Genomic DNA, 15516 nt, shown 5'->3' on the forward strand with positions numbered 1-15516 from the left:
TTCTCGCTTTGTCTTAAAATTAATTCAGAGGGGTTGGTGGTCCCCTCACTAATTAATCCTAACGTAATAAATGTTTTGTGTCAGCCTGGGGATGATGCGCCCATCAATTGATACTCAACGGCACTAAACGCCCCGTTTAACCTCGCTGTCCCACACACACACACTTATCTCTCTGTCACAGTAGTCACAGTCGCAGTTTCTCATGTCAACCACCGAACCCTTGGGCGAAAACCGGATCCCTCAATCGGACAACCCAAACCCGCCTGAATCTCATCAAAACCACGCCGACTCTATCTCGCCGGATCCTCTCTTACAATCTGGTACCTTCATAGACGCCACCGTCAATCCCCAAGAAGAACAAACCCCAGGCAGAGCTCAAAATGGCGGTGTAGAACACACCGAATCACGCCAACCCGAACCACTTCAATCTCACCATGACGAGCCGGTGGCCGGCATTTCGAATTCTGCAAACGGGGTAACGGCCGCGCCGGTGGCGGAGAAGTCTCCGTCATCGCGTCGGAAGAACAAAGTGGCGGAGGCGACGGCAGCCTCCGCCCTTGTGCCGGAGAGACCGGACTGGTTGCCGGAGGATTGGACGATGCAGTGCACGATTCGGTCGTCCGGTGCCACTGCAGGATCGATTGATAAGGTAATTCCTTCTCTCAAATTGATAATTTACGGCGGAAGGATTAATTCTCATACAGTTCGATTTATTTATTATCTTTTTGTGTTGATGACGCTTTGTAAATTAATTAAAAGTCTATGTTAAGGATTTGATGTTATGTACATTTATTTATCTGTTTATAAACTTCCTTTCCTACTTGGCATGAATTCTTGGCGATTAATTTGGGTATCAAACGCTATACATCTCAAGAATTCAGTAAGGCTTTGGGATAAATTTCCTAGTGATATTCTGAATGCTGGGTTATTGCATGTTGGAAATATATGGCAAATTTGTTGTGATTCAACCTTTTCTGAAATGGTTCACATTTTTTTTAATTATTTATTTTGGGGTTGGGTGGTGTTGGCAATTGTTATCTGACAGGATGCATTGAATAGTCCTGAATTATACTGGGTAATTTTTTTTGTGTTCTTTAATGTAAGAACTAGGATATGTTTTGAGATAAAAGTTTCATTAACTTTGGCACTAGCTCCGTTCAAGGTTGTTAGGTTTGGGATTCTAAGCAGGATCGATGGATGGTAAATGGTTCCTAAGATTGGGATCATAGGATCGGATTGAGGATCACAAGTTTCTATAGAACTAAGTACAAAAATAACTTAAAACTAACTTTCCAAATAAAACTACTTTCAAGATAATAGAGAATGATGCTAAAGCAGCTAAACACAACATCATATACATACTAGCAAAAATATTTAATATTGAAAGATACTAAGAGAGTAAAATACATGACAAACACCTAGAAACTAATTTTTTGAGTTCTATGCAAGAACGTCAATATAACAGTCAAGCAGAATTCCATAGAAAGCAATCAAGGCAAACCCTAAATAGAGAGAAAAATGAAACAGAGAAATAAAGAGAGAACAATTTTAGTTGCCTAATCATCTGGGCAGTTTTGTTGGAAAACAACCTCTATCCCTAATAAGATAAACTGTTCGGGGCCTCTTTGAGGTTATGCATATGTTAACCATGTAGCTATCATGGTAGCTTGCAAGCTCAGCAGAAGAGCCGTGCGCAGTTTCTGTTTTTACGAAAGAGCAATATACCCATAGATAAAGGTGTCAAATCTGGGCTTTCCGTCTTTTTCTTTCTTTGGTCGAGCTTTCTTGAAGGATTTCCCGATTCACTTCCGATAGACTTTATTTTGGTTAAGAAGATGAACAAAACAGAGAGAGAGAGAGAGAGAACATCATTGTTATGTTCAGAATGGACAAATAATAAGCGGGGGAACTGAGGTGTCTTTGTTTTGAAAAGAAAAATCAAGAATAATTGAGCAAAATAGAGGAACTTGTAGAAAATTTAAGTCACACATTTGAAGTTTAGAGCTCGATCATGTCTACCTTTGAAGTTGGGTCTCTGCTTAAAACCTTGAATTTCTTTGCCAAGAATGGGTTGTAGGTCCAAATAAATTGAAAAAGAAGAACAAAACAACATGATTCCGTAGGTCGATCATACGGTCCTACATAATTCTACGATCTTAACTCTGATCCTACTGTGATCTTACTTCCAAGTGATTCTTCATGTGATCTGGATCGATTTGGCAATTCAGATTCGTAGGATCATCATTTGATAGTGTTTTTATTTCTGTTTCATAGAGTTAATTGAATACTGTTTTTATTTTTATGATTTAAGAGGACCTTCATTTGATAATTAAAGCCTCAAATTGGATTAGAACCATTAGATTGAATTTTGGGGTTCTTCATATAACAGATCTTAGTAAGTTCATTCCAAAAGAAGAAAAGGAACTGGGTTGTAATTGGATTTTCCTTGAAATCTGCAATAATTCAGATGGACGATTACCCAACAAAGTGGTCACTGCTCTTAATCAAGGCCCCCTTCCAATTATTTTACTCTCTTTATGCATGTTTTGATGAACAGAAGAGGAGAGGGGGGCTTGGGGGTGAACCAAAATTTTTAAAGGTTGGGATGATCTTTGGTATGCAACTTTGGCTGTAATCATTTATCCATCATGATGGTATCGCGGTTGCATAAGTTGGAAACATGGACTAGCTTTTTTTTTTTTTTTAAAAATGATTTTAACCAATTTCACGGGTATCCATCATGGTATCGCGATCACATAGCTGATTTTTGGATGTTCAGGTTAGAGCTCTAGGTTGGATCAAAATCCGATTTCAGCTTGAATCTGACTCAATTGAACCAATTTTGATATATTGGTCTTGGATACAAAACCAATTTAAGAAATTTAATTATATTTTGATCATTTCCATGCAGATTCGAACTCTATTAAATTTATTTAAATAACCTATTTCATATATAATTTTCATAGAAATAATTTAATAATTTCCCAACTTCTTACATAGCTCAACAAATTTCTCTCTCATATCTTTGGGCTTGGCTAATGAAATACTATGATATAATCTTTTTGATAAGTTTATCATAATATATGATATAATGTAAGTTTAATTACTAAATTTTGGGTAAATTACTGATTGACCCTTTTAACTTTGGGTTTGAATTGATCTCCCATGTTTCAATTACAATGCTTTTACCCTATGTTTTAAGCATTGTTTAAATTAACCCCCTTCATTGATGCCGTATTGTCACATGACTGAATAGTAAGTAACTAAGTAATTTAACTAATTTGCCTATAATTTGTAAAATTCTTTAATTTCTCTTTCTGTGAAGCTCTACTACCACTAAACCACCACGTCATCTTTACCATACAACTTACCATTAATCGTGCCTGTTTTCAATTTCCCCTCTCTAAATAGACTCAAACCTAAAGCACCATCTGCTCCACTGTGATGGTGGTGAGGTTTTTGGTTAATGGAGGTGGTAATGAGATATTTTTTGGGAGAGAAAGTAGGGGGATGTGTTGAAGTGTTTGGCTCAATGAAGGTGAGGTGAAATAATCTGTATTATAAGGGTATTATTATAGTTCCATTATTTTCATTGCATTAGTTAAATAGGTCCTTAAGAAAATCAAGGTGTAGAAGTGTGACTTATCAAAAAAAAAAAAGTGTTCCAATTGAAACCATACATGCTCAAATCAAACCTAACTTTATGTGGAGAGGGTGCATAATTACTTATCCTACAATTTATTAGTATAACATACTTCATATATATATTATTTGTAAAATTAATTTAATAATTTCATAACATGTCATATAATAGAATGAAATTTTATATATTAAAACCGTAGTTTGATATATTTGTGTCGGATTTGGATACTTGAATACTTTATTCTAGTATGAACTTGGTTACTATTAATTAGGATCACCAGTTCCTAAATTGGTTTTGGATCTCAGTATAAATGATTATAATTGAATCCAGATGTTACTAAATTTGCAACAAGTCTAACCTGTCCAGACTCCTTTTTATTTTTATTTTTATTACTATTAATTAGGACCACCAGTTCCTAAATTGGTTTTGGATCTCAGTATTAATGATTAGAATTGATTCCAGATGTTGCTAGATTTGCAACAAGTCTAACCTGTCCAGACTTTTTTTTTTTTTTTTGATTAGCCTAATCCGTCCAGAATCCTATTGTGTCACAGTTGTAGTTCCTTTGAACCACTGTTGGCATTTACTTTCTAAAGCTAACTTTTAAAACCAAAATGGAAAAATTGGAGCTTTTGGAAATGGGAACTTCAAAAGCCATTTAAAAATTTAGACGTTATGGACAAGTGGGGCTTTTGAATTTTGATTGAATGAGACCTTTAAAGTAAGCCACACCCGGTGGACTTCAAAATGTTGGAATTTTCAACTATAGAACATCAAAATGTTGGACTTTAAAATGTTGGAATTTTCAACTATAGAACATCATTTTAATGTATAAAACATGGAACTCAAGTTTTCTCTACAAATAAATTTTATTGTATTATTTACTCATTATTGTAACACATTTCTGGATCATTCTTCAAATGCCTAAAATCTTTTTTTTTTTTTTTTTTGGTAAGCGAAAATGGTCCCTAAAAGTTGTTAGAAGTGATGTGATATAATTTTTCTTACAATATTAATCTTGTATATGCAATGAGGAAAACATAGTTCAAAAAATTAGAAAAATGCAATTGAAATAAATAGAGAAGGAAAATTGATATGACAAATAAAACACATAGAGAAAGAAAACAATAAGTTACATGTAATAAGAGAAGTGGTAAAGAAATTCATTATTAAAAAAATTAATTTTCCTCCAACAATTGTTTCAAATTTTTAAAAATTCATTTTTTGATATTTTTTTAGTAGTTTGATTTCACTTTGAGAAAGATATATTTAATTATTCCATTAATGAGAAATTAAAAACAAAATAGTATCATTTTAACTAAACAAAATCCGGCACATTTTAATTAAACACAATTATTAGAAACAAAATAAAGAAATACTTTAACAACTTATACAAAGGGTAACTACATAATTTTTCATTTAACAAAAGACTTTAGTGTTCCCTTCTTCCTAGCTCAAAAGATTCGCAAATGGATATTAGCATATAATTTAAGATATTTTTCCTTATAAACTCCATCTAACAAAAATATAGAATGAAGATACATGTATATTTATTAAACGGACACGATTGTATGAGTTCTCTTTTTTCTCTCTTGAATTCAAACAGTCCATATCATACATATGTGTATATTATTGTAAATGTAGTAACAGTATGTTAGCCCACCATAATAATGAACTTACATTTTTGTTTCACAATATTGGACTTCAAAAGTAAAGCCTAATAATAGGAATTAAGTTAAAATACAATTTTGAAAAATACAAGTTTTATTTAGTTCCATGCACACTAATTTTTTTTGCGAATAAGTAAGTGTTTTGGAAAAATTTGGAGGGGCCAATTTAATTTTTTCTTATGAATTTTGGGACCAAAAGTTGGACTTGTTTGCAAAACAATATATTCTTTTTTAGGGTATACGAAAAAAATTCAATTTTTTTTTTTTGGGGGGTGGCGCCCACCCCCCCTGCCCCTGCTCATGAGAGACTTATTAATATATAATTTCTCCATGGGTTTGATGCCTTCTATGACAATGAATCTTATTTTATGGTATTTTTGTCTTTCTTCCTAATGGTTAAAGTTATATATAAATTTTTTGAAACATAAGAAAAATATTTATTCACCTAATGGAGAGGTGCATACTCTGTTACCCACAATTATTTCAAGGACCATTTGATATTTTTATCTGTGTCCACGTATCTCAAATTTTAGGGACTAGAAGGACGTGAACCTTGCACCCATTTCTGAGTCCAGGTAAGAGAGCTCTTTTCATTGTTTGAAATTTCAGATTGAATGGAACATACTTTTAGAATTACCGAGATGTTAGGATAAGGTTAGAATTGTTGTATGGCAAGAGAAATTGAGTCACAGATAAAGGAAGAACAGATTACTGTAGGATGTTTTTTCCTATAAAAGAAAAATTGTAGAGGGTATTAACTTAAATGCTTTAATTAGATGAATTAATTATCTCTAATTGGGTGTATTTAATCATTGCACGTTTCAAAATTTTAAGCCCTACCTATGGATATTGATTCTTCACAGGCAGTGGATCAAATAAACTTTAAATAGATTAATGAGTTCTTACTCTTAATAATGTGTATTTAGACATTACATGTGTCAAATATGGTATGCCTTTCTCCAATGGTGATGGATAGATATATTAACTCTTATTTATTTATTTTTTTCTGAGGACTAACTATAAATTAAATAAAAAAATACTAGGTAGTGTTGACTTCGGCCCTTGGAGTTTGACTTGGATACATTTTCCAACTCGACCAGGTGAGACTCACCTAAGTTTTGCGAAAACTAGGAATATATTTTTTGATTTTCTTTAAGTGTGTGTTTGGGAAATGAAAGAACCAGACAGCTGGGAATAAGGCGGAGTCGTTTTATGATGACTTGTATTTGGTAAAGTCTCTTATTTCTGGATTAGTTCAATTCTGCAAAAAGTATAGGATAAAATAGTTCATTTTTAAAGTAACTATGTGTCTGTTTTCCCATGAGCCAGTAATAAAATGAGGTCGGACTTGGTTTGAACCACTTAAGAATTCCAAACAGCCTCCAAAGCATTGAGACTGAACAACAAAGCCCTGAGCACTTACATCTAGCATTCCCACTTACATTGTATTTTAAGTTGTAAACTCTTGTGTCAATCTCTAATCCATTGGGTAATTTTGGGTGGAGACATGAACCTTCACTTGCATGACGCAAACCCCATGAATTTTGGGTAGCTGATCGTATAGCACATGTTTCTAGATTCTCTCTAGAAATTTGATGCTTTCATTGACCTCAATCATTCAGAAAGAAGATGAAACTCGAGATGAACAAGAAGCTTGAAATGCCAAAGTGAAACAAACTAAACAAAACCATGTTTAACTTCGTGAACTGGATGATGAGAAATCAAACTTCCACGTGCCTCTGGTAGCTAACATTAGTAGAACGCACCAAACCAAACCAAGTTGGGCTTTATGAATTGGATGATGACAAACTAAAGTTGCTCCTCTGTTAGCTACAATCTGAATGGCACTACGATCGTGTCAATGGTGAAACCATTGGAGAGTCTCCCTTGTCGAAGCTACCAAAGAACAAGGTCTAAGGACTTGGTTGAGTTGCGGGCCTTGCGGCTTATCGGTCGAGTCGTAATGGACTTCGCCAAACTTGATTCCTAGTCTCAATTTATGTTACATGAACCCTCCAAAAGTAGCTGACGTACTCGTGCCGGACATTCTATGCTCGGACGTGGGTATGGGATTTGTGTCATACATTTTTGGTTGGACATGCACAAGCATATTAGATGATTCACTTTTATTATATTTTTGCTTCCAAACTAGTGAAATGCTTATATTAAACACTAGGTAACATAAAGAAATTATTTTATTCTAAAAAATTAAATTCAAATATTATATAAGATGAATATTTAGCATTGTTCGTGTGCCCTTCTGTTTGTAGATTTGATGTGCCTGATTCTTGGATACGTACCTGCCCCCGAAATGCATACATGATGTAACATAGGTCTCAACGATACATTGGTGTGACTATATTTCACACACGACCCGACTATTAAGGTGCATTATCTCTGATATGGAGCTATAACGGCTGATACAGTGTTGTATCGATTGATAGAACAATGTAATGATAGTTGTGCACCTGGGGTTTAAGAATTCCATTTTTGACTCCTCCCCCCCACCCTCTCTCTCTCTCTCTCTCTCTCTCTCTCTATCGACATATACTCCTCCAGATGTGGTTTAATCAGTCTTCTAATGTATAAAATGATCACAAAGTTTTTGAATTTTTTGATTTTTTTTCTTTTCTTTTTTATCCACTTAGATCTTACATAAAAGTAGTACTTCACATGTATGAGCTATAGATCACATATACATACAGGCATACGACACAATAGGACACTGATATGACAAATCTAAAATAAATAGGACTTAGATCACGACAAGGATACATTAAAAATACAATATATATATATATATATATATAATTTTGGGGCAAATTTTTTATTTGGACTTTAGAGACCTAACTTGTATACGTGCCCAAAAAGAATGTCTTTTAGGGGCAGTCACCTAGAAAATATGGATAAGGATACGGGATATAAATACGATACGGTGATACGCCAAATTTTTGAAACTTACAAAAAAAATACAATATATATAATTAGTTTTGCTGATTTAATACACATTATAGTAAATGTAATTACTAATTTGGAGTTTAGAATTGGACTGATGTTGTTTTGTTTTCTAAAACTTTATATCATTTTTCTTTTCATCCGATTATATCACTTTTCTAATTAACCCATAATATGTTTTAAAGTTGTATAGAACTCATTTTCTTAAAAAATAATTGTAAAATAAGCTTGCCGTGTTCTGAAAGTGCCTCAATAATGTCCTGATCGTTTCTGTTATGTTTCCAACCAGGAAAAAAAGTTCAAATTTCAGGATACTTTAAGCCGTGCCGGATGTGTCCAGCTGTACCCCACACGTGTTCATGTCGGACATGTGTGTGACACTGCTCATTTCCGGCACGGCCACAACAACAATACGCTAGAATGTTGTTTTATTTGATAACTCTTCATTTCTTTCATATAAAGTGCATTTATGTCTAAATAAATGGTACAAATTAGCAAGCTTTTAGTGTACACTATGACCTAAAATTCAAATTTACTAGTCAATAGTCATTTTAAATTTTCATCAACCTCCGCTAAATAGTCATTACTTTTAAATTTTCTTCAACCTCCAATAAAAATCATTGAAGACTCATATTTATTGGAGCAAAAAATTGCATATCAGTGCATTCTTGGGCTGAGTTGTGTGAGTTAGAAAAAAAAATTATTACTGTGACACGTAATCCCCATTATAAATGTTTGCGTTATATTATTACATCCGCTTCTTGAGACCGTGCCGAGAGAGGGCTTGAGGTTAAGTGGTCTTTTTTCACATTGTCAAAGAGACTGAAACAGTTGTTGAAGGGTTGATTGATCGATGTTGGGGATTGCTCCCATGATGCACTTATTGATTTATTGATAGGGTAAATTTTTGTCTCAATTAATATCTTATCATGGTAGATATAGTTCTCATGTTATTAGTTTTGTCCTCCTCTTGTTAGGGTTTTTGTATTGAGTCTATTTTCCTTATTAATCAATTGTTTTTCTATATTTAATTTTTTTGCCATTTATGTTAGATACTTATTATGTATGTCTATTTAATTTGTGTAAACTGGTAGCTTTTGTGATGCATGGCTGTTAAGTCTAGAACTTACACTTCCTTTTCTGCTTGGAATTACTTTGAAGTTATTAATTTATAGTTTAAGAACTAACTCATCACAAATTAGTTTGCTGCTTTAGAATATGGACGAATGCCATTACTTGGTGCAATGGTTAATGCTCGAGCTGACAAGTGTGAGAATTGTGAGAATAGTCTGAGAGTGGCTTTGTGCAAAAAAAATTTTAGACTTTAGGTGTTCTTTGGTCCACTCTCCCAGCACCGTTTGTGGGAGGGGCCAACAATGGGTAATGCCTTTTTAGAATATATGCGGAATGATTTGGAGGAACTCAAGATGACCTTGAAGTTCTGTATTATTGCTTTTGCACTTGAACATCAAGTATCTGTATATTCTATAATGTTCTTACTTGTCTTAATTTTGCTGACGGAAGTTCTGAAAACCAATTTTTTTCCTGACACAGACTAAAATGACCAATTGTTGTCAAATTCCTCTCACCTCGCTTTTACATGCTCCTCTTCCATTTTTTCTCTGTTCATGGGTTCTGTTCTTTGCTGTGTGAAGTGGACAAGTATAATGGAATGCCTGGTAGATATGGTCTGCGTGGGAGTGGGGCAGCCCAGAACAGAGAGGTGGAGCAAGAGAGAGTGAATGGTAGTGAATAAGCGCAAAGGTTGTGAATTTTGTTGTAGCCATCTTTGTTAGATTGACCCTGTAAGTGGGACATTACACAATTTAAATTGGGTGCTTGGGCTGCAAGGGGTAGCTGCCCAGATGTTGTGCTGCCTAATGTTGTCCCTGTAGGGCCCCAAATCACACAATCCTCTTACTGAATGTAATGCTATAGTGTTTGGGGTGCGGATTGACAGATTGGGAGCGGAGTACACCATATTATTTAATCATACTAGATATTTGTAGTACAGATTTATGTGCTTGTGGTCAAGTATTTGAATTTTTTACGTGTATATCGCTTGGACTTGAGTACTTGTGATTTATATATATGATCAAAATTCATATCATTGTAGCATCCAATATTGCATGTTTTCAATGCTATATGATTAAGTTGAATGTGTTTGCAAATTGTATAGGATATATGCACACTATCAGTTATGCACCGTAGTGTGGCTTTTTTAGTTATGAGAAAGCTATGTCTAGACTGTTTTCTTAAATACTGTCATTGAGTTTGTACTCTTTACTATGACTAACTTTACTTTATGGAGCCCTGAATTTCGGAAAATTCTTTGTTATAGTTGAGCATGTTTGATAATCCCATACCGAGTCCAGCACTGTTTTTGATCTTCCCGAAGTTCTGTGCGGTGGCATATAGGATCGACTTGTCCTTTTTACCTGCATGAGGAGAAACTAGTGAATTCCCTATATAAGTGGGACTTCACCAAGGATCAGTGTTAAGTCCATACCTATTTGTGAAAGTGTTAGATGATACAATGAAAGATCTTCAAGAAAATATTCCATGGTGTATGCTATTTGCGGGTGACATAGTCTTAGTAGATACCTCTAGGGAAGCTCTAGCAACAAAATTGAAAATATGGAAGGAAGACACTAGAAGCAAGAGGCTAAAAAATTAGTAAAACTAAAATAGAATATATGGAATGTAAATTTGATGAAGTAACAAATGAGGACAATGTAAAAATCACAATTGAAGATCAAAGAGTTACTCAAAATAGCTACTTTCGTTATCTAGGGTCAATATTGCAAAAAGATGGCGAGATAGATGGTGATGTAGTAAGTAGGATTGCAGCAGGGTGGACAAAATGGAGGCAAGCTAGTGGTATCCTTTGTGACATAAGAATACTAAATAAATAAAAAGAAAAATTCTATAGAATGGGTATTAGACCAACTAGATTGTATGGAGCAGAGTGTTGGGCGTTGAAAAAGACACAAGAACTAATGTTGCACCGGTTAGAAGAGGAAGAGGAAGAGGAAGAGTTGTTTGCCTAGAAGGAAAATGACAAAGAGGCGGGTCAAAACTTACATGGGAGGAAGTAATTGAAAATGATTTAAAAAAAAAATTAAATCTAAGAGAAGACATGGTATATAATAAGGAAAGAATGGAAAAAGAGAACTAATCTGGCCAACCCCATCCATATGGGATAAATGGAAGGATGATGATGATGCTGTATTTAAAGTAATTTTTTTTTCCTCACTGTTCTAGTTTTCTATTTCAGGATATAAGCAACTCATTTATACAGTGAAAAATCTAGACCTGTCTCGAACTTAAAGTTCAAAAAATCAAAACATATTATCTGCTAATACCTGTTAGCTGAATGCAGAGGCAGTATACTAGCAACTTGGTAAAACCAGAAATGTAACAACTCTTACAAAGATTCATATAGAAAGATCTAGGAAGGGTCTTGTTTCACTAAAATGGACTACATTGTGTTTAATATAGCATATTTTTTTTAAACTACTTCTATTTATTTTTTGTACCATTTTGTAATGAGTTGTTTCAATGTGAAATATAGAATCGTTCTTTTTATAAAGATTTTAATGATTAGGTTCTGCTTTTGGTCCCATTTTGTGTAACAATCATGTTAGTGAATGGTTATCTGTTTCAAAATGCTCGGAAAAACAGAATGGAAAAATGCTTTATCTTGTTAGTGAGTGGTTATCTGGTTCAAAATATTTGGAAAAAGAGTGGAAAAGTGCTTTTTTCATGAGATATCCAATAATGGTGTCAATTGTCCATGTGTTGTGCAGTATTATGTAGAACCAGTCGCAGGCCGTCGCTTCAGGTCAAAGCAAGAGGTGCTTTACTTTCTGGAAACAGGATCGAAGCGCAAGCGGAAACTGAATCCTGATGCTGATGCTACGGTGTGTAAATTGGATCTATGTTTCGTCATGATTTTGAGAAATTTCCTTTATACTTTCACTAATTCTTCCCTTTTTCTTGCACACGTGTATATATATTTAACATTTAGCTCAATTGCTTTTGTAGTCTTCTGAGAGCCCTGGTGCCCCTAAACAAAAGAAATCTGGTTCAAAGAAGAAGAAGAAGAAGCCCTCTGCTCCTCCTCCAAACTTTGATTTTGACAATGTGCCAGAGGAGGTCAGTTGGGTTCTGACAGATGCGTCTAGCGGGACATGGTCACCCTATATTGGTGATGAGAAGGTCCCGCAATCTACCAAGCAAGAGTGGGCTGCTGCACTTGAATTTGTCAATGCTTAGCCATTCACATTCCACTCCACCAGGCCACCGGATTTCTCATAGCTACCAGATGCCATTTTGCCTTCCCTCCAAAATCTAGCTTTTGAAATCAACTCTATACATTTCATAGAAGAAGGCAGCCTCAACTGAGTTCTTTTTTTCTGTTGGCTGTACTTTAAGTGAGCTGTCAATTGCCCTTTCTTTTTTACCCCCTCCTCACAGTAGTAGTGTTCTACCTTTTTTTTTTTTTTTTTTAAATTTAAATTCAGGATGGAATTCCAAGCAGTATGTGTTTGTCTAAAGGAATCTTTGCTTATAGACAATATGAAGGATGTTTTGACTAATACCCTATCCTCATATGGTTTACCATTTATTTTATTTTTTGTTTAGTTTCTTGTGGTGAGGTGACATGATGATGATGGAACTAGTCATGCCATTCATGTATAATTGGTAGTTTTAGTTTTCATGATTTTTAATATTTTTGGAAATGTAATAAAAAATTAATTAATATATATATATATATATTTTTACTGTAATTAATTTTTTAAATAATTTTATTAAAAAACTATATTTAAATGTTTAAATTATGTATAGTATTTTATTCGAACTTGTTAGAGAGATTGTGCAATGCAGGCAACCAGCTGCGTCTTACTTTTTAGAATTTACCACGGTAGTTTAGCTAATTGTATTTTTTGCACTAGTGTAGAAAAATTTTACAGTTCAGAATTTACCACGGTAGTTTAGCTAATTCTATTTTTTAACATTTGTGTAGAAAATTTTACAGAGGCAGCGTTGCTTTCTAGAGTTTGCCACATTTGTTTAGGAAGTAGTGTTTCTTCTTACATTTGTCAAGAATATTTTATGAAATATTTTAAAAAATTATAGACCTTTTAGAAGCGGAGAAATTATTTATTTAAAAACATGATACTTGTATATATATATAAAGGGTTAAGGGTCTTATTTATGGGTGCGAATTACCTGTTGTGCAATTTTCATGCAGTTTTTTTGCAGTGAGCAGTAAGTAGCCTTGATTTGGTCACGTTTTACTCCACTTAATAGACATTAACATTGTGTTTGGTAATTGCATCACTATTTATAAGTAACATTTTACCACCATTTTTAAATAACGTCACAGAAGTCTAAAAGTAATATCACATAGTCTAAAAAGTAACATCACCACCATTTATAAGTATCTTCATCACCATTTATAAGTATCTTTCACTCTCAAAACGTGGTGATACTACTTTTTAGATTATGTGATATTACTTTCTAGACTTTTGTAATGTTACTTATAAATGGTGGTGATCTTACTTTTTAGACTATTTTTACATTTCATCACCATTTATAAGTAACATCACAGAGTCTAAAAAGTAACTCACCATTTGTAAAAGGAAACATCACCACTTTTAATTTCAAATAATAACATAAATGATATGTTGAATTAAGTTATGTTTATATGTGACATTACTTTTTAGACTATGTGATGTTACTTATAAATGGTGGTGAAATGTTACTTATACATAGTGGTGTAATTGCCAAATATGGCCTTAGTGTCCGTTAGCTGAAGAATGATGTGGCCAAATATGGACCACTTAATAGTTACAGCGGGAAACTTCATGGGAGCCTCACTGCAGGTGATTCGCGCATCTTATTTATATATATTTGAAAATATATAGATCGGTCACACGTAAACCGATAACTCTATTTAAGTAGACCGATAATATAAGGGCGCGAATCACCTGCAGTTCCCATGCGGTTTCCTACTGTAACTTTTAAGTGGTCCATATTTGGCCACATCATTTTTTAACTAGTGGACACTAAGGTCGTGTTTGGCCAATTACACCACTATTTATAAGTAACATCTCACTACCATTTATAAGTAACATCACAGAGTTTAAAAAGTAACATCACTATTTGTAAAAAGAAACATCACCACTTTTGTAACATCACCATTTGTAAAAGGGCAACATTACCACTTAAATAATAAATTATCTTCACCCTCAAAATAAAGTATGCACATAATGCAAACTTTGTAATGTCACATATAAACATAATTCAACATATCATTTATGTTATTATTTGAAATTAAAAATGTGTGCATAATGCAAACTAAGTAATGTCACATATAAACATAACTTAATTCAACATATCATTTATGTTATTATTTGAAATTAGAAGTGGTTATGTTTCCTTTTACAAATGGTGATGTTACTTTTTAGATTCTGTGACGTTACTTATAAATGGTGGTAATATTGCCCTTTTACAAATGGTGATGTTACAAAAGTGGTGATATTTCTTTTTACAAATGGTGACGTTACTTTTTAAACTCTGTAATATTATTTATAAATGGTGGTGAAATATTACTTAAAAATAGTGATGTAATTGCCAAACGTGAACTTAGTGTTTGTTTTACGAAGAATTACGTGGCCACACCAAGGCCACAAGACGGTAGACGGTAGAGGACTGCAGAAATACGCGCCTGATAATATATATGCAGATAAGCAGATATCGAAAACTTGTAAATTAACGATACCTAATGTAAAAAGAACTGTATAAAGTTAAGACTAACCTACACGTATAATAAATCTGTAACACCTGTTAATCAAGACGTCGATACTAACCTTGAAAATGATAGAAATGCTGAAACGCTTGTTCAATGATTCTAGATTATTTTCCATCCAAAAATTATTAGGGTGAAACCTTTTTTATTCTTCATTATTTCTTCCAAAACTAATTCCAACGCATCAAAAAGAATAGAAATAATGAAATGGCTTGTTCGATCGATTGATTCCAGGTTTTAGGTTACTTTCCCATCCACAAAGAATTAGGTTGAAATCTTTCTTAATTCTTCATTCTTTCTTCCAAAGCTAATTCGCGGGATGATTCCAACGCACCTTCTGAGAACAGAGAATCAACAAAGATTGATAAAACATATGGCTGGTATATCATGTGAAAATAGCAATTGGTATCTGATACCAGCTTTGGGACTTA

At 33.8% G+C, this 15516-nt stretch overlaps 1 protein-coding gene across 1 annotated transcript; it reads left to right on the plus strand.

The window, feature by feature from the left end:
- The first annotated feature begins 130 nt into the window (after positions 1-130).
- Positions 131-12918, plus strand: LOC132270598 (methyl-CpG-binding domain-containing protein 5-like). The gene is made up of 3 exons (XM_059771773.1): positions 131-649; positions 12078-12191; positions 12316-12918. Exons 1-3 carry the CDS (start codon positions 203-205, stop codon positions 12544-12546), a joined length of 792 nt encoding a protein of 263 aa, XP_059627756.1. The 5' UTR covers positions 131-202; the 3' UTR covers positions 12547-12918.
- The last annotated feature ends 2598 nt before the right edge of the window (positions 12919-15516 follow it).

This window comes from Cornus florida, unplaced genomic scaffold, assembly GCF_030987335.1.
Source record: "Cornus florida cultivar Cherokee Brave unplaced genomic scaffold, ASM3098733v1 CherokeeBrave_3.0.0_Hap2_Chr08, whole genome shotgun sequence".
NCBI classification, from domain to species: Eukaryota; Viridiplantae; Streptophyta; class Magnoliopsida; order Cornales; family Cornaceae; genus Cornus; species Cornus florida.